The sequence below is a fragment of the Anopheles bellator genome, chromosome X (assembly GCF_943735745.2).
Source record: "Anopheles bellator chromosome X, idAnoBellAS_SP24_06.2, whole genome shotgun sequence".
Classification (NCBI taxonomy): Eukaryota; Metazoa; Arthropoda; class Insecta; order Diptera; family Culicidae; genus Anopheles; species Anopheles bellator.
Genome location: NC_071287.1, coordinates 8,594,894 through 8,618,115, shown reverse-complemented (window position 1 = coordinate 8,618,115; position 23,222 = coordinate 8,594,894). Strand labels below are relative to the sequence as shown.

General features: G+C 48.5%; 4 protein-coding genes across 4 annotated transcripts; 1 reads left to right on the top strand and 3 right to left on the bottom strand.

Moving 5' to 3' along the window:
• Positions 1-146: 146 nt before the first annotated feature.
• On the bottom strand, positions 147-1,992 carry LOC131213604 (uncharacterized). The gene is made up of 2 exons (XM_058207675.1): positions 1,267-1,992; positions 147-1,171 (listed from the first exon to the last, which is right to left on the bottom strand). Exons 1-2 carry the CDS (start codon positions 1,845-1,847, stop codon positions 958-960), a joined length of 795 nt encoding a protein of 264 aa, XP_058063658.1. The 5' UTR covers positions 1,848-1,992; the 3' UTR covers positions 147-957.
• A 1,638-nt stretch (positions 1,993-3,630) lies between these two features.
• On the top strand, positions 3,631-10,412 carry LOC131213474 (uncharacterized). Its single transcript, XM_058207515.1, has 10 exons — positions 3,631-3,746; positions 3,845-4,028; positions 4,462-4,551; positions 5,056-5,203; positions 5,268-5,318; positions 5,408-6,330; positions 6,409-7,792; positions 7,867-8,081; positions 8,193-8,321; positions 8,388-10,412. Exons 1-10 carry the CDS (start codon positions 3,631-3,633, stop codon positions 8,556-8,558), a joined length of 3,411 nt encoding a protein of 1,136 aa, XP_058063498.1. The 3' UTR covers positions 8,559-10,412.
• Positions 9,586-14,195, bottom strand: LOC131213864 (beta-mannosidase). Its single transcript, XM_058208066.1, has 7 exons — positions 13,801-14,195; positions 13,571-13,720; positions 13,337-13,473; positions 12,903-13,276; positions 12,421-12,815; positions 11,876-12,349; positions 9,586-11,792 (listed from the first exon to the last, which is right to left on the bottom strand). The coding sequence occupies exons 1-7, from the start codon at positions 13,934-13,936 to the stop codon at positions 10,708-10,710; spliced, it is 2,751 nt and encodes a 916-aa protein (XP_058064049.1). The 5' UTR covers positions 13,937-14,195; the 3' UTR covers positions 9,586-10,707.
• A 2,796-nt stretch (positions 14,196-16,991) lies between these two features.
• Positions 16,992-22,010, bottom strand: LOC131213473 (progestin and adipoQ receptor family member 3). The gene is made up of 4 exons (XM_058207514.1): positions 21,543-22,010; positions 21,272-21,460; positions 20,985-21,156; positions 16,992-17,172 (listed from the first exon to the last, which is right to left on the bottom strand). Exons 1-4 carry the CDS (start codon positions 22,008-22,010, stop codon positions 17,111-17,113), a joined length of 891 nt encoding a protein of 296 aa, XP_058063497.1. The 3' UTR covers positions 16,992-17,110.
• Between the last annotated feature and the right edge of the window lie 1,212 nt (positions 22,011-23,222).

Here is a 23,222-nt window from a genome sequence, read left to right as displayed (position 1 = left end):
ACGAATCTGATCGAGCGAATTGAATATTTCGTTTGTGTCGCTTCACACACAACCTATTGTTTCCGGTAAACGTTTTAGTATAACATCCCGGCTACCGCTTCTCGTATCGAATAATGTTCAACACATATTTTACGATTTACCCCGAGCTCAGTCTCTTTAATAACACAATAATGACAATATTTTACAATGCACTTAAGACCGATCAATCAGCATTTGGTTTCGCTGCAAGTGCCCGAGAGGACAAAATCAGTGTAGTTACCAACCACAAGACTGCAACAGCATTCCAGTGTCGCCCGTTATCAACACAAATGATTTTTTCTTTACCAATGCTTTTGTGCATTGTTAAATTTAAATGATTCGTTTGCTTAGTAAGCACTACCTATAAATGATTTGATCACCTAATCAAAACGCTTTTAGAAAAGTAGACATGTGAACGACTGCTGTAAGAAGCAGCTTCACAAATAAACATTTCGACATTATGTTTAGTATCTACTTCACAATCGCAGGATCTATAATTTTTCCTCGCTGTGCCTTGTTACCTGCATCTATCTGTTGATTTTTTTTTTATGAAGCTTGATAGTAACGATTTGCGCCGCAGCATGCAAAACAACGAAGACAAGAATCTTGGCAATATACTGACGCCTGACTCACAGGTACTACTATGTAAGGCGTTACAGAACTCAATCGATTTAATCATCTACACTGCACTATCACCACTAATCAACACAACTTCAACTGTTTCTCTACACCGTGGAAATTTTTCGTTGCTGCTCTTTATGCTTTCTAGGACACTCCTGCCTTTTTTGCGATCTAAAATATTCAGTCAAAAATGTGTTCTCATTCTTGCTCCCTAACTCATTCCTTCTCATTCATATACTTATATTCTTACATAGTTTTGTTGATATTATTCTTATTTTAAAGTTTTCCTTTTTTCAGAACATGTTATTTTGCGTATAATTAAATATAGAAAGTTTTTGTCATTATTCTTATATGGTCGTTTTTCCAGATTTCGAGATCTTGCGTCATGTTAGCGATCATGCGCTTCATCTCATCCCGCTCTTCATTCTCATCCTCTGCGTCTTCATACTCAAACTCGTTATCTTCACCCAAAGGATCTTCATGCTCAGTGATGGGCTGCTGTACATAACATGGGTGTTGCATCGCAAATTGGCTGTAGGGGAGAGAAAGAGAATAAAAAAAAAACACCGTAAGTGAGAGCGTTCTGATAACAAATACGGAGTAATTGGCGTCGCATAAGTTACTAACAGCCAGTTGCTACCGCTGCCAGTGTGGTGACCAAGGGTGTCATGGCTTGTCGTGGAAGGAGCGGCATCAGTGACCAAAGCTTCGTCGTGTGTCATACGATGGCTATCGATTGTGATTCCGGATGTACCTTCACGTTGGGTTGTGCATTGCTGTGGAACTTTGTCAAGCTCACGTCTACCGGAGGGACCTGCTTCGAGCAGATCCCTCTGATTTAAGATCCAGGTTTCTTTAGCAGATCCGGACCCTATAGCAGATTCGGATTCTGTAGCAGATCTGGATTCTGTAGGAAATCCGGACCCTGTAGCAGATCCGCATCCTGTAGCAGATCCTGGGCTCGGGTGCATCGATTGAGTACCATGACCGTTAAACAAATAATCGTCAGTAACGATTATCACATCATCGTTATGACTTGCTCCGGTATTAGTTTTGCTACTTCCAGCTACTATAATACCGCAGCTATTGCCTCCAGGGGGAAACATGTTTATCCCATATTCCTTCTTGTGGCTATACAAATGTTCATCCAGGTCCATATCCAGCCGGAGGTGTAACGCGCATACCGGACATTCGATGAACTCATCCATGTTGATATTTATAATTTGGATTGTTATAATTGAATAATGTGCTTAATATACCCAGCTCACTGCTTATGCTTATGAATTTGTGGTGGTGCCAGAAGAATCAATTGCTCCGTGGAGATATGAGGACCGAATGGAGAAGCCTTGTGTGCCAACTAAATAAAACAAAAGAATTAAATTATAACTCAATTAGAACAGTAATAAGATGTGATTAATGTTTGCAATATGTAATCCCAATAATAGTTAAACGTAACTACAGAATGTGTTTCTTCAATATTCGACAAAACAAGGCTTGAGGCTGTGGCAATACATTAAGTAGATAGGCTTCGACTTCACTATCGCTATTGCACCCTGCACCCTTTGTTGCAGTTATATATAAGTTGAGCTTCTAAATATTATTGCAGATAGGTTAAGGGTCTGTTGAAGGAAACGGAGTATTAAAGAAAAAGAAAGATACTTTCGATCAAACAAACAAGTTTTGACAGCATCTTTACGCGTCATTTTGTAATTGTGTCCGTGAAGTCGACCATCCGAAACGCGAAAATATGATGATAGAGCTTATAGTTGTGTACCAGAACCGTATCTGCACTAACTTAAAATGTTCATGTATTAATAGTACACCAACAAGTAGAGGAGATACAAAAAATCCCTTGCGAATACGAATAAAAAAAACTATTGATAGACGCGCTTGAAAATAGTGCGGTGTATCGAGGTCAGATGTGAGCCTGGAAGACTGGATCACAAAGCCGGCCTCCGAGGTCAATGATACGACAAAATGCGCCGTGAGAAAAGAGAAGATGAACATTTGTTCATTTTGCCGCATCATTAACCTCGGTGGCCGGCTTTGTGATCCAGTCTTCCAGGCTCACATCTGACCTCGATACACACCGCACTATTTTCAACCGCGTCTATTGAAAGTTATTTACTTTTTATTCGTAAAATACAGCGATGGACAGTGAAAACAGTCTAACAAACGGCCTCGGTCGTATGCAAAACCAAAGCCAAACACTTTCACTTGCCTGTGCAGTTGAGGGCGTTCACTTGTCGCCATACGGCATGTGAGAATGTATGCACTTTTTTACAATGATGCACACCAAGAATCGCCGTCCGATGTGTAATTCTCACGTTTCGATTGGGACGAATTTTAACAGTTACTCTAGGAAATTAAAGAATTCAGCACCTTCGATGAGCACTGCACTTTCTCGGTTGAATTCCGAACCCATAGTACCAAATCCTGTAGTTTCCCAACCCCAGTGACAGTGTTGCCAATGAATTCACGAATTGCTTGCAGCCGCTCGAATCGATCCGTGCTCGAATGTCAAATGGCGCTGGCGCTATGACTTGTTCGATGTTTTGCCATAATAAAACTCACGACAAATTCGTAAGAAGAAATCGAACCGAAAAAAAGGCCGCACATAACTGCGTTTACTGAACAACGTAGGCACGAGATATCCCGTTACGCTATTCGGCGTCTTAATCAATTGATAAATGAAACAGTTTCCGTCGTTGACAACTGTTTGGTATAAACAGTCACACCGAAGGGTAAACATGCCCATTCGTTACTGTCAGCACACTCACTTACTGTCAGAAATGCTGTGTAACGAAAAATCAGCAAAAAATTGTTGAGACACCATTCCAATGGAGGAATCATTTTTGCGGCCGTACTCTTTGCTGCAACGAATCTGATCGAGCGAATTGAATATTTCGTTTGTGTCGCTTCACATAAAACCTATTGTTTCCGGTAAACGCCTCAGTGTAACAGCCCGGCTACCGGACCTCGTATCGAACAATGGCCAATACTAGCGAAAGCTCTGACGAATTTTACGATGCACTTGAAGACGATCAATCAGCATTTGGAATCGCTTCCAGCGCTCGAATGGGCAAAATCAGCGGCGTTACAAACAGGTAGATGATACGTTGTAATTATTCTGCATTTACCTGTCGGACCACCATAATCGGATTCACCGTTTCAATTCCTTGCTGCGCTTACCCATCCTTGACAGGCGTTCCGGAAAAGGCTCCGATTGTAGCCAGGCAACGTATGGAGCACCAGTACCGGTGGGCAGCTTTACCGAAGCCGAATTCCACGAAAGCAACAGACACGCGATGCCTAAACATCCCATTCTTTCGAAGGATTTGCTTGCAGGAGAGCACTCTTTCAAGGAACCAAAATTAGTCAAACACTCGGTAAGCAACTAGTTGCTTTGTTTCGATACACCAAATGAGACACCAAGAGCATTCCAGTATCGCGCATTACTACCATAAATGTTTATTTTTACCACTACTTTTGTGCACCGTCTAAATGTAGCAAGTTATTCGTTTGCTTGGTAAGCGCCACCGTTAAACTATTTGTTTTTATCTATTTAAAATGCTTTAAAAAAAAGTAGATACGTGGAAGGCTGGGAGTGGAAACATGGTCACAAGCCTTCCAATCATTCCTTGCCTTGTTTAGCACCCACTTCACAATCTTCTGGGGAATCAGGATCTTTCTTTTGCATTTTGTTTGTTAGTCATACCAAATCAACTATCTTAGCTATCGTTACGTTTTGTGTTAATCTCCGCATTTCCTCACTGTGGTTCGTTACCTTGTTATCTATTGAATTATTTTTTTTTACTGTAGCTTCGTAGTCAACGATTTCACGAGTTGCGCCACAGCATGCAAAACGACGAAGACGAGAATCCTGGCAATATACTGACGCCTGACTCACAGGTACTATGAAAAGCGATACAGAACTCAATCGATTTAATCATCTGTTCTGCACTGTCACCACTAAGCAACACAACCTTAACTGTTTCTATGCGTCGTGAAATTTTTATGCTCTTTATGCCCTCTATTCAGCTACAATATAACCAAGCCAACCAGTAGTTGGAAAGTATTTTTTTTCTCTTTTTCGCCCATTATCTAATTCGTCGTAATTCACTTAATTATTACTTATTGTTTGCCGTTTTCCTGCATTTTCCTTAATTTTATATTATTTTTGTTAAAAAATCACTCTTATTCGCATTATCATTATTGCGATAGTAAGCTAGTTTCGTATAAACAGTAACTTCATTAGCTCCCCTGATTTCCAATGATTTCCGCAGTGCAACCGACCGTGGTCAATTAATACCCAGAATTTTTTCTTTCTCGTTTCCCTTTCGGCTCATTTATTTGATCTTCGCCCGCTGCAATTGGATGAAATATATTCTTGTTATACCTAATGCGAAACTGCAGAATAGTTCTGCCGAGGGTGTGTATATTTCCACCAGTCGATCGAACTATCCCTTTCGGGTTATTGAAAGTGATGTCGCGAGCATTCACAGCATATCTTCACTCGGTATCGTCGGTCGTATCATGGCAGGTGGCAGCGTTGACGCTAGCGGTAGGTTATTTAGAGTTCATAGTTGGTTTTACTCGCAATAGAAACAAGATTCTTCCTTTGGTAGGCCTCAACGTTGGAAAAGACTCGTCTAAACGGGTGGCCTTAAAATCAGCTGGTGAGTAATAAAACGGTCTATCGGGTACATTGCCCCTCAAATGTATAATCTTTGTCCTATGTATTTTGAAATATTGTTGTCCTTTCCAGAGCGTTCTTCAACCGATCCGGACGTGATCACCAGCACAAAACAGCAGACGTCAGCCTCCAAAGGGCCGATCTTTACGGTCGCTGTCGCAGCCGAGCGACCTGTTGTACCACCGAGACGGAAGAAGAAACAGCGTAAACTATCGAGTAGCTCGTCCGAGCAGTTCAACATGAACGAGGGACTCAGCTTGCCGGCAGCAGACAGCTCATCCAGCGAAGTGTTGATGGTAAAGCTACCGCCATTAGTCAGCGGAACAACTAGTAAGAATAGTAGGGGCACCAACACAAATAGCTCCAGCACAACAGGAAGCCATGGCGGCCACAGTGCCAGTGGATCTGAGGGGATTACCACAACCGTTGATAGTTATCATGGCCCAACGCTGCCCTCTCCAGTGACACTGGAATCGATTACACGGGAAATCGAAAACTCTTTTGAAGAAGCGGCCAGTGTGGTTGTCACAACCAGTCTATCTCCCGACGCATCGAGCATCACCAGCAACAGTAGCCCCTCGGCGGGCGTTGCAGCGATTGGTGGATCAGGCGATCGAAGCGACGTGCAGTCGCGAAAATTGTTGACGGGATCGATGAATCGCCTTACACATGTAGTGGGAAGCGTCTGGGAGTCGGGTATCGGAGGGTCGATAGTGTCGCCACTTGGTAGTAGCAACTGTCCACCGGTCACCGGCACCTCCACTTCCTCCGTCAGTCCTTCCGGCAGTGTTAAAAGCAATTCAGCGCCGGCGCGCGTGAGTTTGATTGACGGCGGGCATGGATTGAATATCTATAAAGCGATCAAGGGCCAGTACGTGGTAAAGCCGACGGACGGAGCATTCAACAAGGCGGAAGGACCGTCGCGCGAGGAAATCGCGCGGCTTGAACGTATCCGGAAAGAGTTCCTCAACAACGTTGGTCCAACGACACCGCTGGTGGCAACCTCGTCCGCACCAATTGGCTTTCCCAGCGTTAATAGCGGCGTCAGCGGCGGAAGTGGCGTTCATCGAAAGAACCTGTCCTACACGGGCACGAGCAGTCTGGAGAGTGGAACGCGCGTTAGTTCTTTCGCCAAGCAGCTGCGCTTGAAGGAACGACGCAAATCTGCTGGCGATGAGGATATGCTCAAGCAGCTAAACATGTACGTCCGGACACACACAGATTCCGGCAAGCAACTTACGGACATGGAAATTCTCGAGCAGGTGCCAGTGAAAAATTTGGATACCGGTGAAAATTTTCCGCTTTCAGCAGTCGAAGAGAAACTACCGCAATGTATCAACCCTCTTTCGTTGCACATCATGCGCCTGACGAGTCACATACCGGAGACCGACGAAGAGTCAGTCGGCCCCCAACCAGACTCCGACCTGGTGCTGCAACCCGGATACGAGGAAGAGCTCGAATCAGAAGGTGGCGAAGGAGGTCGATTAAAGCGCAGGACCGCCAAGTTGAAGCGCTTCTTTCGCTCAACGGCAAAGAAAACTGTCAACAAGGCGAAATCGATCGCGTCAGAGGTATCGCACGCGCGACACAAAGAAGATGTTGCTGATATACAAGATGTAAGCAACCCGGAGCAGAACATCAAGATCAAAGCATCCAGTACGAACAAGGGACCGTACGATTTTGCCAAACTGCAACACGTGCAGGACTTGTCCGGTGAGCACACAGTTGCGGTGTGGTGTATGAAGTTCAGCAGTTGCGGACGCCTGCTCGCCACTGCCGGTCAAGATCGAATGCTGCGTATCTGGGTACTGAAGGATGCGTACCCGTTCTTCCAGGACATGCGTACCAAGTACAACGCGGATCAGAAATCGTCACCGACGCCGTCGCAAGAATCGCTGAATTCTTTACACAATTCGTCGCACATCTCGGCCGAAGTGGAAGCGACTGCACTCGAAGCAGCCGCAGACAACTCACCCGGTCCGTTTATGCCCAAGTCATTCTGTACATACACCGGTCACACCTCGGATTTGCTCGATTTGTCCTGGTCGAAAAATTACTTCCTACTGTCGAGTTCGATGGACAAAACTGTTCGCCTCTGGCACATATCCCGTCGCGAATGCCTCTGCTGCTTCCAACACATCGACTTCGTGACGGCGATTGCATTTCATCCTCGCGACGATCGCTATTTTCTCAGTGGCAGCCTTGACGGGAAACTACGATTATGGAACATCCCGGAGAAGAAAGTAGCATTATGGAATGAGGTCGATGGCCAGACAAAGCTAATAACGGCGGCAAACTTCTGCGAAAATGGCAAGTTTGCCATGGTCGGTACGTACGATGGGCGGTGCATTTTCTACAACACCGACCAGTTGAAGTATCACACACAAATCCATGTTCGTTCAACTCGCGGGCGAAATGCAATAGGACGGAAGATTAGTGGCATCGAATCGATGCCAGGTGAGTCCTTGTCTACGACGTACCACCGCGTTGGATTTGTGCTGTAATCAATAATTTGTTTGTCTATTCATCAGGAGAGGATAAAATTCTGGTGACTTCCAACGACAGTCGCATCCGGTTGTACGACTTACGGGATCTAAATCTTAGTTGCAAATATAAGGGATACTTCAACTCGTCGTCGCAGATCAAGGCTTCCTTCAGTCACGATGGCAAGTACATCATATCCGGTTCGGAAAATCAGTGTATCTATATCTGGAAAACGCACCATGAGTATAACAAACTCAGCTCGGTAGGTTTTCGGTGTTTTCGGTCTCTAGTCGAGAATGAGTTTTAGTCGATGCTTCATTGATGATCATTGATTTGTTTTTCTAATTTTTTCTTCTGATTTATTGCGAAAAAGGTACGCCGCGATCGGAGCGACTTTTGGGAAGGCATCAAAGCGCACAACGCAACGGTCACCTGTGCAATCTTCGCACCACACCCGGAGGCAATCATAAAATCGGATCCAGACGAGATAAATTTAGACAATGTACGGTATTGCGGGTTCGTCAAGTTGCGAACAAATTAAAAAAACAAAGTTTCATTATATTTGTAGTTAAATGTGTCCATGAACCAATCATCGGTGTCGAAATCCGAGCAACAGCGCAAGATTGGTTGCCGCGGCTACGTGCTGGTTAGTGTTGACTTCAACGGCTGCATCAAGGTGTTCGTAAACAAGACGAAACCTAAACACAGCAGTCTTCCCTACACAGCCATAGCAGAATAAGTGAGGGTGGTGTGGCACTGCACCATCGATGAACATTGAACTAGTGTAACCCTTCTTAAGCAATAACGCACACACAGCTCAGCTTAGCTCAGGGCTTAAATAGTTCAGGCTAAAGACCCCCGGCTTGAAGTTACAATAATTACGCTTTTCCTTTGCTTTACCAATGTAGATATCCACAAAGCAGTCAATCGTGGTTTTCAAAAACAGAAGAGCTGTATACAACTCACAATCATAGCAGTAGAAGTAGATTGCAGCGCTGTTCAACGTCCACTTGGGTCTACTATGATTGTGTTTCTTCAGTTTTTCTCCAATCTTTTAATATTTTGCGAAACATCCAAAATCATGTCATCTTCCACATTTCTCTATATATACACTGTACGTCTTTTAAACAACGAGATTTTTTTTAAATATGAAATGAAGTCATATCTATTGGTTAGTTTGAAGGGTACGTTCTTCCTCTTTCAAACGCATCCAATTTCATGCAAATCGGATGACAGATTAAAATGTTATGCGCGCTTATGACTCAGTAGATACACCGCCGTGTTACAGGCGCTTGAATCCCTGGAACGTCGTCATAAAATGATCCTTTCATGACCAATGGGAGAAAGAAGTAGAATGCACACTGCAAACTCTCGTGCTAAGGAATAGAAGGAATGGAAGGGTTTCCGTGACAGCAGCTTTGTCAATCTTTCGCCAAACATATAAACATCCCCATGCAGCATTCTAGCGAAAAGGTACCCCGGTTAAGAAGTGTGCTTTCGTTTAGTCATTGTAACGTTATGTTATACTGAGTTTAATCATATAGATGCTGTAAAATTGTACCGCTAGTAATGTAAATTTGTATCAATGCTTCAGGGGTGAACTCAGTCAAACATCAACTAGTCTTAACGGTGAAGCTGCTTGTGGAACTTTATTGTCCTTTAGATTCACCGTTACCGCATTCTGATTCGAGTTTTGTTAGCAGAAAGAAATTTGAACACGTCGCGTTAAAAACTAAAAAACATGCGTTGAATGTGCAAGTAGCGGGGGCATTTATTTTATTTTTATTTCCTGATAAATTTGCCACCTATACAAGCATTGAGCTCTACTAGACGCAATTCTGCTAGTAACAAATTGGCTGCGGTGTTATAGTTTATTTTTGTTCGCACATCAGACGAACAGCGCGAAGCCCTAATTCACACTTAAGTCAGGCAATAAGTAGGGGTTGTAGGGTAGGGGTAACATAACAGAATTTAAGACAGCTAGCTTCTATCTCCGAAGGACCTTGTCTAAAGAAAGTTTGAGCAATAGATGTACGTGGCAGTTGAAATAATTATAGAACAATTAAGCATGTAAACATTTGCCTTCGCAACCGATGCTATGTGGTGGTAATTGTATGGTGTGTGTTGGTGTTGTTTTATAATTATTTCAGCTGCCCCAAGCATCTATAGCTCAGAATTTCTTCTCAGGGCAAGATGCGATGATGGTAGTATGCAATTGACTTTAAACAGAATAGTAGAGACACTTGACTCAGCCTAGAAGTGATGCATATCCGATGCGCGCCGTGAAAGCGACCACAAGAAAAAGAAAACAATGAAAGAGAGAATCTGGATTGCCAAGTCGCCGCAATATGATTGAGCACAGATTTACCTGTTATCTAGTAGCAAGTCCATAATAATTTAATAATGAATTTGTTGATTTATATACAACGTAATCTCCTTCCCTACAGACCTGTGCACACGCGTAAAAAATAACTATACCTTACATACCTGTGAAAGGTTTGAAACCTACGGTAATCAAAAATGGGTGTGGGCAGGTGTGTGGGAGGGAAAAAATGCACATGCAAGGCAAAGGTAGAGGGAGAGAGTGTGCGAAAGAGCAAGACAGAGAAAGAGAGAGAGAGAGAGAGAGAGAGAGAGAGAGAGAGAGAGAAAGGAGGGAGAAAGAGAGAAATAGAGTAAGAGAAACGCAAAATTTAACTTATTTTGGAATATTAAACCTTGTGTACCGAAGGATAGAGGTATATATGTTTTTACAGTACCAGCGTATGTTGCATGATGCGTGTGTTGTGGAAAGAAAACAAATGCATCTCCCCGCTCCCTCCCTACTACCTACCATGCCCAACGCAGCTCCATCCTATCCTGTCACCCTGCGCGGTTCATTCCCCAACTCAGTTCCGCAGCAGCCCGTTCACCGTACGCACGCTGATGTCGCGCGGTTGGATCTTGTTCCGGCACCCGGGATCGACACACGTCAGCCGCACGGTCCGGATGGGCTGGAACTGCAAGAACCCGTTGTGCGAAAACTGGCACTGCTTCAAGGTGCTGCTGTTTTCCGGCGTCAGCTGCAGGTAGACGAACAGAGCCGGCGCGCGGACGGTCACCTCGAGGCTGACGGTGGTCAGATTATTCCGCTCGCTGCAGGCAGACGATACGACGCTGACGGTGACGGCCGGGTCGGTGCAATCCGCGACGTGCTTCAGCTTGTCGAGCAGCACGAAGTTCTCGGCCAGCAGCACGCCGGTGGCGCTGCGGGCGTACAGCATCACCAGATGGTCCGCCGGCCGCAGCCCCAGTTGCGCCAGGTGACCGTAGATGTCGAACCGGGTCACGAGCGCCACCGTGTTCGGGGGCACCCGCACACCGTCGTACGTGCGCCGATCAACCGGGCTGAACTCACCGTACCGGTGGATGTGCAACTCGACGCTCCAGAACTCGTCGACCGGCCCGAGCGTGTCGCGGACGGCCGTCACCTCCAGCTGGTGGCCCTCGTCCACGAACGCCACCAGGTGCCGGGGGGCGAAAATGGACCGCAGCCACACGTGCAGCAGCTTGAACGTGCCACCGTACTCGATCGACGACCAGGACGGAGCAATCCAGACGTCGTTCAGCTGCCAGTAGAGGGCCCCCATCGTGCCGTACACTAGGCGGCGCGCCCGGTACACCTCCGTCTCCGTCTTGACGATCATGGCCTGCGACAGCTGGCTGAGGTATATCAGGTCGGGCCAGTAGCTAGTGCTGCCGTTGTCGGCAGGTAACGGCAGGTTGAACCGTATCATGTCAAGGATCGGTTCGTTGCCGTACGGGCTGTGCTGACGATGGTTGATGAGGCGCGCCAGCTCGTCGGGACTGTAGCTGCGCGCTTCCGGCCAGCTGTTAAACGCCGGGAACGACTGAAAACCGTACTCCGACACGAACCTACCGCCCCGGTACTGCGCAGCGTTCCAGCCGTCCAGGAAGTAGTTGTAGTAGTGCACTGTCGGGGATCAGTAAAAAAAAAAGAGTGCACGGTCACGCACAACCACGAAACAAAAACGAGGTCCACTGCCGCTGGCTTACCGTCGCCATAGAACGGGTCCTGCGGATTGGTGGACACGAACCCATCCTGCCCCGTCTCGTCGCCGTTGGAGGGCGACGACAGGAGCACGGTGCGCCACGGGTCGTTCGCCTGCACCTCGGGCAGTACCAGGCGCACGTACAGCTCCACGTACTGCTCGTAGTACGCGCTATAGTTCGCCTGCGTATTGTACCAGTTTTGGCGCAGGGCCACCTCGTTCTCGTTGTTCGTCGCCCACACGGCCACGCTCGGGTGATGCTGGATGCGGCGCACGTTCTGCTGCACCTCCGTTCGCACCGTGCGCAGGAAGTCGGCGTCGGTCGGGTACATGGAGCAGGCGAACATGAGGTCGTGCCAGATCAGGATCCCGAGCTCGTCCGCCAGCCGGTAGAAGTGGTCGCTCTCGTACAGCCCACCGCCCCACACCCGCAGCATATTCATGTGCGCGTCCCGGGCGGCGTACAGCAGGAACTTCACTGCACGAAGAGAGCGCAGACGATCGATCAGACGCCAACCGATTGGCGGAGAAAACACAACAGCACCTTACCGTATGCGGCATCGTAGGACCGTTCGGGCAGTATCGAGGACGGGATCCAGTTGGAGCCCTTGGCGAAGATGGGCACCCCGTTGACGGTGAAGTAGAACATCCGTCCGTCGGCGCTCCGGTCCTGGCGTAGCCGCACGGTCCGGAAGCCGATGCGGATGACCTTCTCCGCGTGCAGCGTATCCGGGTGTGGCGGTTGCTTCACACGGTTCAGGCTGGCGTCCTCGTAGCGCACGTAGAGACTGTAGAGCTGCTGCCGCCCGTACCCGTTCGGCCACCACAGGGCGACGGCTTCCTTGCGCACGGTCAGCTGGTGCCGGACGACCAGTTCGCCCCGCTCGTCCGTTGTGTCCGTCACCGTCACGCTCGGTTCGGTACCCGCCGCGAACGGCACATCACTGAAACCCGTGCCGGGAGAGAGAGAGAGAGAGTATAGTGTCAATGCGGGTGGGCGCGGGTATCGACTGCTGCCTTACACGACTTACAAGATCTTGAACGTCAGCACGCCACTGACGGGATGAGCGGTCAATCCCGCCTCCAGATGCACGGCAACATCGATCGTCCACAGATCGCCGGTGCCACGCTCGTCAGCGATCGCCACGGTGATATCCCGGATCAGGACGGAACTGTAGTACTCGAGGCGGACCGGCTTCCACACGCCCATCGACGGCGCGGCTAGGCCCCAGTCCCACGCGAAGCTGGCCTGCATCTTGCGGATCAGGTTCATATGGCACTGGCCGTGGTACCCCTCCGGCGGGCACTCGGGCACGATCGGCAGGCTGCGGTTCTGGGCCCGGCGGCGCGCCTCGACGACCGGTGAGCGGATGTGGAGCCGCAGCTCGTTGGTGCCACCGTCGCACTAACAGGAAGCGGAAGCGGTAAGCGTATTAATATCTCCTCCTCAGCGCGAATCACCTACCTGATCCTTGACATCGAAGCGGTAGCGCACGAACATGTTGTCGGTGGTGCCGAGCAGCCGGTCACCAAGGTAGACATCGGAGAACGTGTCGACGCCATGGAACGTCAGCACCACGTACTGGTAGTCACCGGCGACGCCTGGAGAACGACACGATGGTCAGCGAGAGAAAGTGACAAAGAAAATGAGAAAGTGAGGAGCTAGCGAGCGAGAGAGAGAGAGAGAGCGAGAACGCACAGGAGAGGTTCACCCGATAATCCCAATCCGTCTGGCCGACCCAGCTGGTGTTGACGTCGTTGTACTCCTCGAGCAGCGATCCGATCACCATGCTCTTCTCCAGCGCCGTGTACACACCGGACGGTACCGTCTGGTTCACCAGCACGTACACTATGTGACGACAAAATCTACATTCATTAGCCACCATTCTGCCGCCTCCCTGCCCCTCGACAACGCTCGACTCAACTCACCGCCCTTGCCATCCCGAATTTGCCACAGCAGATCGAGATCGAGCTCGGCCGACTGTTTCGAGGTGACGTGTCGATTCAGCAGGATCGTGACCAGCAGCAACAGCACGAACATCAGAAACTTCAGCGCGTCCAGCATCGTGTTTCGTTGGCGACGATAAACTTAAACTGTGTCCTCTCAGCGCACTCGCACCGGCTTGCGGTAACGCCGTTCAACGATTTGCTCTCGAACAAAAACAACAAACAAAAACACACACCGAATACGCGAAATTGGGAGAAAATTGAACCACAACGACGGAGAGCAACGCAGCAGCACAGCGAAGCGTGCCCGTTCTGGTCCGGTATCTGCTGTGGACTGACTGGCTGGGCCCGCACCGGGACGATGATACAGCGGGGACGATCGATCAAGTAGCACCACTTCGCGGACCACTCGTCATCTGCCTCGCTCGTTCGATAATCCTATCTGGAGCGCTGGTGCGCAAAGTGCTTGCTACTGATACCGTCGCCCCGTCCCGTGCACTATCTGCAAACCGCTCACCAGATGGTACTGGGGCTGATGTTCACGGCCAAGAGCGAGCAACGAGCCAGGGGGGGTTTTGTTACACTAGTGCTCTAGTAGCTGTGATGTGGGTTCACGCGACTGATTGATAAATAGCGGCATCCTGTGCCACTATCGAGCAGCCACCAGAACAGCTGATTGGTCCGCGAGGAGCTCCGATGAACCGACCAGGGCCCGTAACCGTCGGTTGTTGCCCACCTACTATCTATACTCTCGGACGCAGTGGTCAGCAGCTGCACCGCAAGCCACCAGAGCACAGACTGCACGTGCGCGTCCCACAAACCCGTGTAGGCCACCTATGGCCCGGAGCAACTGCATGTGGCATTTGAACGGTTTCTCGTGTACACCTACGCAGTTGCAGGGTCACTTTCCCTGGCGTGACTAATGCCACGCCACACCGATAAGGGAAAAATTCGACTCGACTCTCGATGTAAGAGCCCCAGCCCCGAGACTTAAGAGGGTTAGTCGCTTCATCGATTAGCGCGTAGAAATCAATTCGCCCGGCCAACCGGTTACTTCTTCGCTTCGTTGTCTGGACTCGCTCCAACAGAGAGGCTGCAGATGTTGCAGATCTGCCGTTGCGAGTCACTTACTCCCACGAGCACCCAAGCAGCCTACTACTACACAACCTTGACAACGAAGAGCTCCAGTCCGACGGTGAACCCTCATCGATTTGCTCTACATCGCAACCGGCAACTAATTGAATCCGTACCCCGCCGCGAAGCTCCACACGTTCCTCGGCTGGGTTGGCTGGGATTGTCTGGTGCTGGGTGCTCGATGGAATCAGAAACCTACGCCCCCCCTTCCTAAACCTATGGATTATCCTATGCCCGAATGAGGTAACAGGCGCACGCACCCGCACGGATTTTGGGATTGCCTATTTTTAGTCTCGGCCACGTGCCGCGTGCCGCCCCATACGCCGAATGGTGATACCCCTTTTAGGTAGGCCATCGATACGCCATAGCCACTGAAAAGAGTGCACTGAGTGATACAGCAAATGCATTCTTCTCCGTTAAGTAACCTTTGGCCCTCCTAGATAGGTGAAGCCATCGCGATGACTTGAAACTTTCGGTCGTGCAAGCAATACCATTCCCGGGGGAACACAATGCCCCGCCGATCGCGGTCGTCACATTGGTACGTCTTCTTGATAACCCCGCCATCATCAATCCTAACTACCGCTTCGACTTCTCGGATCATGTGACAGTCGGCTCTATTCTGCGAATTTGGCCATCGTCCTGTTCTAGATGCCCACCGGGGGCCAGGCTTGCCACCGGATCGCTAATCTTCAACGTCCTGGCAGTAGGAAAAGCGCGTCGGCGAAACCTAGCCACAGATACCCACAGATAACTCTGCGGTATCTCGGCCATTCTACTGTCAAGATAGCCGATTTGCGAAGACCCGTAGAAATCGAATTGATGTAAGCGTTGTTGTTTGCTTGTTGGACTTACACCGGGGCCCCTAGCCCCCGGGGCACATGACCAATGACGAGACAACAAATATATGTGAGACGAATAAGTTAGTTGCTTTATTTCATCGTTTCACATTCACATAGCCTGTATTTGGTTCTAGTTGAAGCTAACGGTAACCACCTTCGTCTGGCTGTGTAGATCGCACCGCCAAGTGCAATGGTGCATAGTCACACCGATGCCGCTAATACCACGTTGCCGCGGAGGTTGCGCAGATTCCGGATCTCGCTGCTACCAGTCTCTCGCTCTCTTAAACCCTACGGATACCCTACAATACCTCTCAAAAGCACCTGCCGCTCTATCTTGGTTCGCGGCTCGCATCGCCTTGCATCTTACGATTGCGGGATCGAATATTTTTTCGTAGAAAAAGCATTCTTCCGGCTGCTGCCTACCTTAAGGCCCTACCTTAAACTATCGGGGTTGTTGTTGCCGCTGTCCTCCTCTGATTCGCTATTGGGCGATCGTACGTTCTGTTTTCTCTATTATCCTCTCGGTTCTTCGTCCTGGTTGCCGGAAGAGATTCCTAGTGGGCTTCACATTCGAGGGGCCCAAATCCTGGTGTCTGGTGCTGTCTGGATCGCACAACATCACACACTAGCTGTCACTGACGACTGACGGCCTGACGATCACGGCCGAACTGCTACTAGTAGTGATAGCTCTAGCCTCGGCGTGTCTAGAGCACCCTAGCGTGGGTTCTGTGTGTCAGGTCGTTCTCGTTCGATGCAACTATGCCCTCCGCAACTCATCTAACATCTAAATTTAAGCCTTGTCCCGAGTCTCGGGAACACGCCATAGCCTATTATCCTACTAACACACATACATGCCTTTCCCCCGCTTCCCTGTTGGCAGGGGCAGTGATGTATGTCTAACGGTGAAATCGCGTCAATTTGGCCGAAGCCGTCCGCTGGAAAACATGGCCACAACAAGGCAAGGCAAGGACCACCGAAACAGCACACGCCAGATATGCTGGACCAGCGTTACGGCGTACTTCGGTGCGGTCTGTAACGTTTGCTCCTAAGGATATATTTTTGTTCTTTTTTTGCTCTACGCCACACCCACTAAATGAACCATTAAATGCTACTTCTTGGGCAGGAACACGACACTAGCAGTAGTTCTGGAAACCATAGCTCAGCCTACGCCTTACGTAAGTGAAAGAAAAGTCACGGAAAAGGATGGAACAGCATGATCATGCACGAGCCAGCGACCTAGACCTGCCGCTATCCGGTGTCGGGTACCTTGCGTTGTCGGGTGCCGCGGGATGTTGTGCCGCCGGGTGGCTCCTAGATGCCTAGGCGTACTGAACGCCGGCGGAGCAACCGTGAGTCATCCGGAACTCGACGTACAGCATGCCTGCCATACGCGGTGAAAACAACAGCTTCCGGTCAAAGATCGATGACGGTTGGCAGTTTGATGGGGTTTTGGTCAGGTCGATGTGCGGGCGTGTGTGGGGCGTGTGTGATCGCGGTTTTGATGTCGCGGTTAATAAGAGAAATTGCGAATATTGCTGCGGTATTGTGGTGATGGTAGTGTGCGTATGTGTGAGGGTTACCAATTCGTACACGAAAAGGACGCTAAATGTTAGCGGACCGACGGCGGTCCGACTTTGGCTTGGAACGACCAGGCGGTGCCTAGTCATGGCCACTAAGTTCACTATAAAACCATTTAAACTATGAACAACATGACTATTAACGGCTGAAACAACATTTTTTGGTGGAAGAGTAGGGCCCATGGAAACTCGTTGTTTTCCCCTGGTTTTTTTTTGTTATATGCTAGGTTGTATACTAAGTTTTGACGTTCGATACCGAAGGGCGCAGCTACGAGCCTTTTTTTGTTACATTGGTACACTCTTCAAATGAACTTATGTGAAGTTTCATCTCAATCGGACGCTTAATTTTTTTTTTACAAGACATTTAGTATCGGCATGTCACAGTATTTTTTACAATGAGAAAAATCAGGTATCGTGCAGTGACTTTGTTTTTATTTTTGGAAGGTTCAAAAGCAAAGCAGATTTATAAATGAATAATTAATCTGTATAAAGACTCTTGGGCGTTAAAATGGGGGTTTCCGAGTTTAAATGTGGTCGTAGTAGCCTTCAAGACGATCCATGTCGAAAACGTTAAAAACAGACACAACACCTGAAATCGTAAAACAATACACGATATCGTATTTGAAAACCGTCGAATCACTTAAAGAGATTTAGTATAAGGCTTAGTGATCTCATTGAGCAGTATAACTAATAGAGTGACTGAAGTTTTGGGTTCCCAAAAGGTGTTTGTAAAATGGGTGCCGCATTTGCTAAAAACGCATTCGAATACATCTTTCTTGGCAACACTTAAAGCATTTTCGATATGATAAAGTGAATGTTGTGCATCGAATCATCACTATGGATGAGACTTGGGTATATCACCATAATCCTGAATCTAAACAGGTGACTAAGGAGTGGTGTGAACTTTTTTTCTTCGGTTCCAAAACGAGTTCGTCCAGAAATTGCCAAAAAAGATGTCAGCATCAGGTTTGTGGAATGCGAATGGAATTTTGTTACCGGATTACTTGCAAACTTGATAAAACAATTAATTTCGATTATTCTTGTAACCTTTAAGGCCTACTAAAAGTGAAAATTTGTGAAAAAAAGACCCGGTTTGAAGAAGAAAAACATTCTCTCTCATCAGGGCAATTCACCCTGTCACGAGAACATTTTGAAAATGACAAAAATTCTCGAATTAGAGTTCGAATTATTAGAATATCCACCGTATTTATCAGATTTGGCCCCTGACGACTTCCATCTGTTTTCAAACTCAAAACAAATCATGCATGAAAAGCGTTTTTCCATCAAATGATGACGTCATAACAGCTGTAAAAAGGTCCTGTGATATGTCGATATTAAATGGCTTGTAAAAAAAAATTAAGAGACCGATTGAAATGAAACTTCACATACGTTCATTTGATGAGTGTACCAATATAACAAAAACAAATTAGGCTCATAGCTGCACCCTTTGGTATCGAACGTCAAAACTTACTATACAACCTAGTAGATTTGATTCGGACAATCATCGCCATTAAGTTGTGTTGCGTGCGTGGTGGAGAAGTTTAGATTTTCTGGATAGGTTTTTAACGAGCTTAGAGGCCACTGCTAGGCTTCTGCTTCCTGGTCCTTCTAAAGCAAATGTGCGACGCGTCAGGTGCACAATCGTAGGCAGGCTACCGGTCTTTATGTTGGCCAGACCCACGAACGATAAGAGCTTAACCGATGATGAGTAGTAGTAGTAGTAGTAGTAGTAGTAGTAAATGAAACAAGCAGCGTCACAACAACGCCCACACGAATGCAAAAGCAAAACAAACCAACAATGGTCGATGAACACCGGAACACACCCACACATGCACACATGCTAAGACGAACGTAATGAAAGGGTTAAAGCAGCCGACAGACAAACACAATGACAGAATATTTAGGTCATAAAAGAAAAGCCCATTGTAGCCACCGGCTTCTATGCCATTGCTATGCTGAGATTGCTCCACATCGAGGGCGCTCGATTCGCCAAGAGACCCAGGCGTTGTTTGGCAAGGTTCAGACAGAAAATAAAAAAAGGGTTGTATTTGATCATTCCAATCAATTGGTCAGATTGGCACAATGTTGGGAAAACGCCTGCAGGGCCGCTTCCTGTTACGCGCTCTACGAACACGCAGAAGAGGATGCGATACGCTCGAGGACGATAGCTACTTGTGGATGGATCACAAGTTTAATGATCATGATTTTTACGTTTATTTTTATTATTATTAATCTATTAGAACAGGCCAGAGCTGCATTATCAAGAGTTCGTACAGGATGATTGACGAATAAGCCACGAGAGACCAGCGAGCCGAGAAACCACCGTCAGACTCCCACTTCGATTGTGCTGTATTCTCAGACGACAGCTTATAGTGGGTACGGTATTATGTTGGAACCGGTACGATTTGCTAGGTCGGTTGCTGATCGTAGTCCGGGTGTTAAGTGTGCGTGTGTGTGTGTATGGTGGGGTCCTGCTCGGTCCATTTACTCGATAATGAACAAATGCTTAACCTGTTGTTGCGCAGTTGATGTGTTTATTGTGTGTCAATTAACGCAGACACCCAGCTCCTCGATTGACCAGAAGTGTCGCAGTATACACGAACTGACCGTTACTAGAAACCGTGGGCAACGGCCGTGGGCAACGGCTTGATTGGGGCAGAAAGGGACCCCGCCGTGGATATAGAACCAAACTGGTAAAGAGCTGAGGTCAGTGGTGATGGTGGATGAGGGGCTCGGGATGGAAAACTCAGGCTCTGTGGGATCTTCAAGGGCACCTCCACCTTCCTTTCAGATCATCTTCGCCACGGCTCAACTGCTGAACGGCCCCCTTACAATCGATAGCACCGTTCCCTGTCGTCAACACAGCCATTCACGATAAGGAAGTTGGCAAAATCGAGACCTGTGAAGACGGACGGACGGGTACAGCTAAATGTCAAACTATGATGCTACCGTGTTGTTGCTGATTATGCTTGTGCTGCTAGGTGGTGCTGGTGCTGGTGATGCTGGACTGTAGTACCACCGGGAAATTACTTAACTACTTGACAGGCAACTACAACCACCGGGTGGTTCTGGCCTACAGACTGGCCACCCGGGGGTAGGAAAGGAAAACGGAGCGTAAGGATGGTGCGGGGTGGAAGGGGCAGCGCAGACACAGGATACCAATACATTTTTTGTCCCAAAATTGATCGTCTTGTAAAAAACTCTCTAATACTCGTGTCAAAAAAGCCGATGTTTTTACTACACAAAAATGATCCTACACTGAGTCCTATTGTCAAAACCGGAGATCGAAGGTCTTGTAAAATAGCTGATCCTTGTCTTGTCAGCTATCAAAGGGGTATGGTGTGATGCTGATTAGTGGGTTATTATAAAGTTGTTAGTAGTAAGCAAGGCCGCTAGAAAGTCATCGTCGCCGGCAACTACCTGCTACGAGTACCCTACGAGTGCGTACGTTCAAATCAAACACAACTCCTGTGCCGGTATGTATGTCTGCGTGTGATCGTGGGTGGTGTGAGATGGTGTTGAAAAAGGTGATCGGGTGGTGGCAGTGATGATGGTGGTGAGGCTAGGCGGATGGAAGGACCAGGTAGGGGCGTAATCTAGCGAAAACCGCACTTACCACTGTTGTGCCAGTAGTAGAGCGCCGCCAGCACCATGATGTGCCAGAGGTTGTGCGAGTGGCCGATGTAGTCGAACTTGCCCGCAAACCACCGTTCCGGGATCTTGGCAACGTAGATGACGAATGCCAGGCCAGACAAGCCGTACATCACAAGGACGCGCCAAACGAAGAGCTACAAACGACAACAAGAACCACGACGACGCCGAGTCAGATTCGGTAGCAGCAAGGGGTCATGCTACACAGCGCCAGCCCGGGGTTACAGGGTGTCCCCGTGTTCAACGGCTTACCTGTACCATCGTGCTCTCGGAGCCACCCATCACGTGGTACCAGTGGAACGTGGGCACGATGCCGTATGCGGCCCAGGCGACGAACGCGACCATCTTCACGTTGGAGTGCACCGCCAGCCGCGGAATCTGCAGCACCATCGCCCCGGCGAAGATGACACCGATCGTAATCATGTAGAAGTTGCGCAGGGGCTGAAACAAAGTGAAAGGCACACGCGGTTAGTTTGTCCGCCGTTTCGCAGCTTCTATCCAGTCCACGGTCTGCATGCCTTACCAGGTTGCACCAGAACGCGTAGTAGATGCCGCTCATGAAGATGGCCAGCAGCGACAGGGCGATGCCGAACAGGTCGAACGTCAGCAAGCGCTCGTAGCAAGTGGCCGAGTGGCACGAGAAGGTATGGTACACGGACGACAGCACCATGCAGAGGTAGAAGCTGACGAGCAGCAGTCCGACGATCACCTTGTCGCTGGGGCTCGCCTGTATCTCCAGCATCGACAGGTCCCGGTAGCCGAGGATGCAGAACATGAACACGCCGAACAGGTGCGTCCAAATGTTCATCGTTTCGTTCGTCCACCAGAACACGCTCGCCAGGCACAGGTTCACCGGCAGGTAGTTCCGATAGCCGGCCAGTATGAACTGGTTGAACTGCAGGTGGCTAGGGGCTTGGTCGAACTCGACGATCAACTTCTGCTTCGAGTCCTTCAGTGCCATCGTCGAGGAGGTTACTTCGCCGTACTCCATGGGCTCCTGCTCCTGCTGCTGCTTCTGCTGCTGCTGCTGCTGCTGCTGTTGCTGTTTCTCCAGTGGCTGCAACAGACCCAGCACTCCTGCCTCCAGGATCGGTGGCTTACTCTGCAACACAAAAACGAAACCGCGTGAGACGAGTGAGAGTGATTGACAACTACCCCCCCTAGGACCCGAGATTGCTAAAACGGCACCAAAGCCAACAACTGAGAGACAATAAATGATCACGGCTTGTAATCGGGTGGGGATGCCTTGGACCACGAGTTGCGGGCACCTTAAAAATGCTTACAGGAGCTTTCATTTTGCGCTGTCGCGAAAGAGGAGCCGTCGTGTATCTGCGATTTCGTTTTTACGAAGTGTTTACATGCGAAATAGCTAACAGAGAGCAGCAGAAAGCCACGCACCGAACGAATACGACGAAGCAAAACGATCGGTGATGTCCGATTTGCCTTTTGACCAAACCGGGAGGGAGCACAATCGAAGGGACAGACTCAAGTTGCTGAACCGTCCACTACCTGAAGGAAGGGGTGTACGGGGTTGCTGAAGTAATTATAAAACAATTAAGCATGTACATACACATGCCTTCACCATTTCAAACAAGACGATGGCTGTCAGTATCAACTCTACTGGGTTGTTCAATTAAGCAATTGCCGTTCAATACCAGAGGGCGCCGCTACTAGCCTAGAAATTTGTTTTGCTAGTTGTTACTCATACGAACGTTAAGTTAAGGGTTAAGTTTCATTTCAATCTGTCACTTCATTGTTTGTTTACAAACCGCGATACTAAGTGGCTTGTAAACAAAGAACGAATTGACAGATGGTGCGTTGCGTACAAAAATGAGGCTCCGCGGAAAAGACAACACGAAACCGTGCAGTTGGTGGTGGCGAAAGTGCACTTGCTTACATCCTTAATTGTTCCACAATTATTTCACGTACACCCAACTTCTATTGTTCAGACTGACTTGAACCGAGCTGCGACGTAGCTAGAGCAACGAGCACTTTCGCAGAAAGGTGGGCGCCGAGGGGAGCATCGGTTGTTTGGCATCGCAGTTTTCCTGCGCTACCCTTCCCCGAACAAAACTGTGGGTTTGATTCGCGGTCAGCGAAGCGGTAGGTGATTGGCCGTGGGTCGTCGTCGTCGGTACCGCAATTTTCGTAAGACCCCATCAATTTTTGTCGCATCATGCAAACAAAGAAATGGAAACACACA

What these genes read in the sequence shown, in the direction of transcription:
- LOC131213604 (XM_058207675.1), bottom strand. Translation starts at nt 1,847, where the DNA reads ATGGATGAGTTCATCGAATGTCCGGTATGCGCGTTACACCTCCGGCTG. An exon ending in GGCAGCGGTAGCAACTGGCT is followed by an intron (nt 1,172 to 1,266) that starts GTTAGTAACTTA and finishes TCTCCCCTACAG; the next exon opens with CCAATTTGCGATGCAACACC.
- LOC131213474 (XM_058207515.1), top strand. Translation starts at nt 3,631, where the DNA reads ATGGCCAATACTAGCGAAAGCTCTGACGAATTTTACGATGCACTTGAA. An exon ending in ATCAGCGGCGTTACAAACAG is followed by an intron (nt 3,747 to 3,844) that starts GTAGATGATACG and finishes CATCCTTGACAG; the next exon opens with GCGTTCCGGAAAAGGCTCCG. An exon ending in TTGGTCCAACGACACCGCTG is followed by an intron (nt 6,331 to 6,408) that starts GTGGCAACCTCG and finishes GTTCATCGAAAG; the next exon opens with AACCTGTCCTACACGGGCAC.
- LOC131213864 (XM_058208066.1), bottom strand. Translation starts at nt 13,936, where the DNA reads ATGCTGGACGCGCTGAAGTTTCTGATGTTCGTGCTGTTGCTGCTGGTC. An exon ending in TTATCGGGTGAACCTCTCCT is followed by an intron (nt 13,474 to 13,570) that starts GTGCGTTCTCGC and finishes GTCGTTCTCCAG; the next exon opens with GCGTCGCCGGTGACTACCAG. An exon ending in GTCCTACGATGCCGCATACG is followed by an intron (nt 12,350 to 12,420) that starts GTAAGGTGCTGT and finishes CTCTTCGTGCAG; the next exon opens with TGAAGTTCCTGCTGTACGCC.
- LOC131213473 (XM_058207514.1), bottom strand. Translation starts at nt 22,010, where the DNA reads ATGGAGTACGGCGAAGTAACCTCCTCGACGATGGCACTGAAGGACTCG. An exon ending in ACGCGTTCTGGTGCAACCTG is followed by an intron (nt 21,461 to 21,542) that starts GTAAGGCATGCA and finishes ACTTTGTTTCAG; the next exon opens with CCCCTGCGCAACTTCTACAT. An exon ending in CCGAGAGCACGATGGTACAG is followed by an intron (nt 21,157 to 21,271) that starts GTAAGCCGTTGA and finishes TGTCGTTTGTAG; the next exon opens with CTCTTCGTTTGGCGCGTCCT.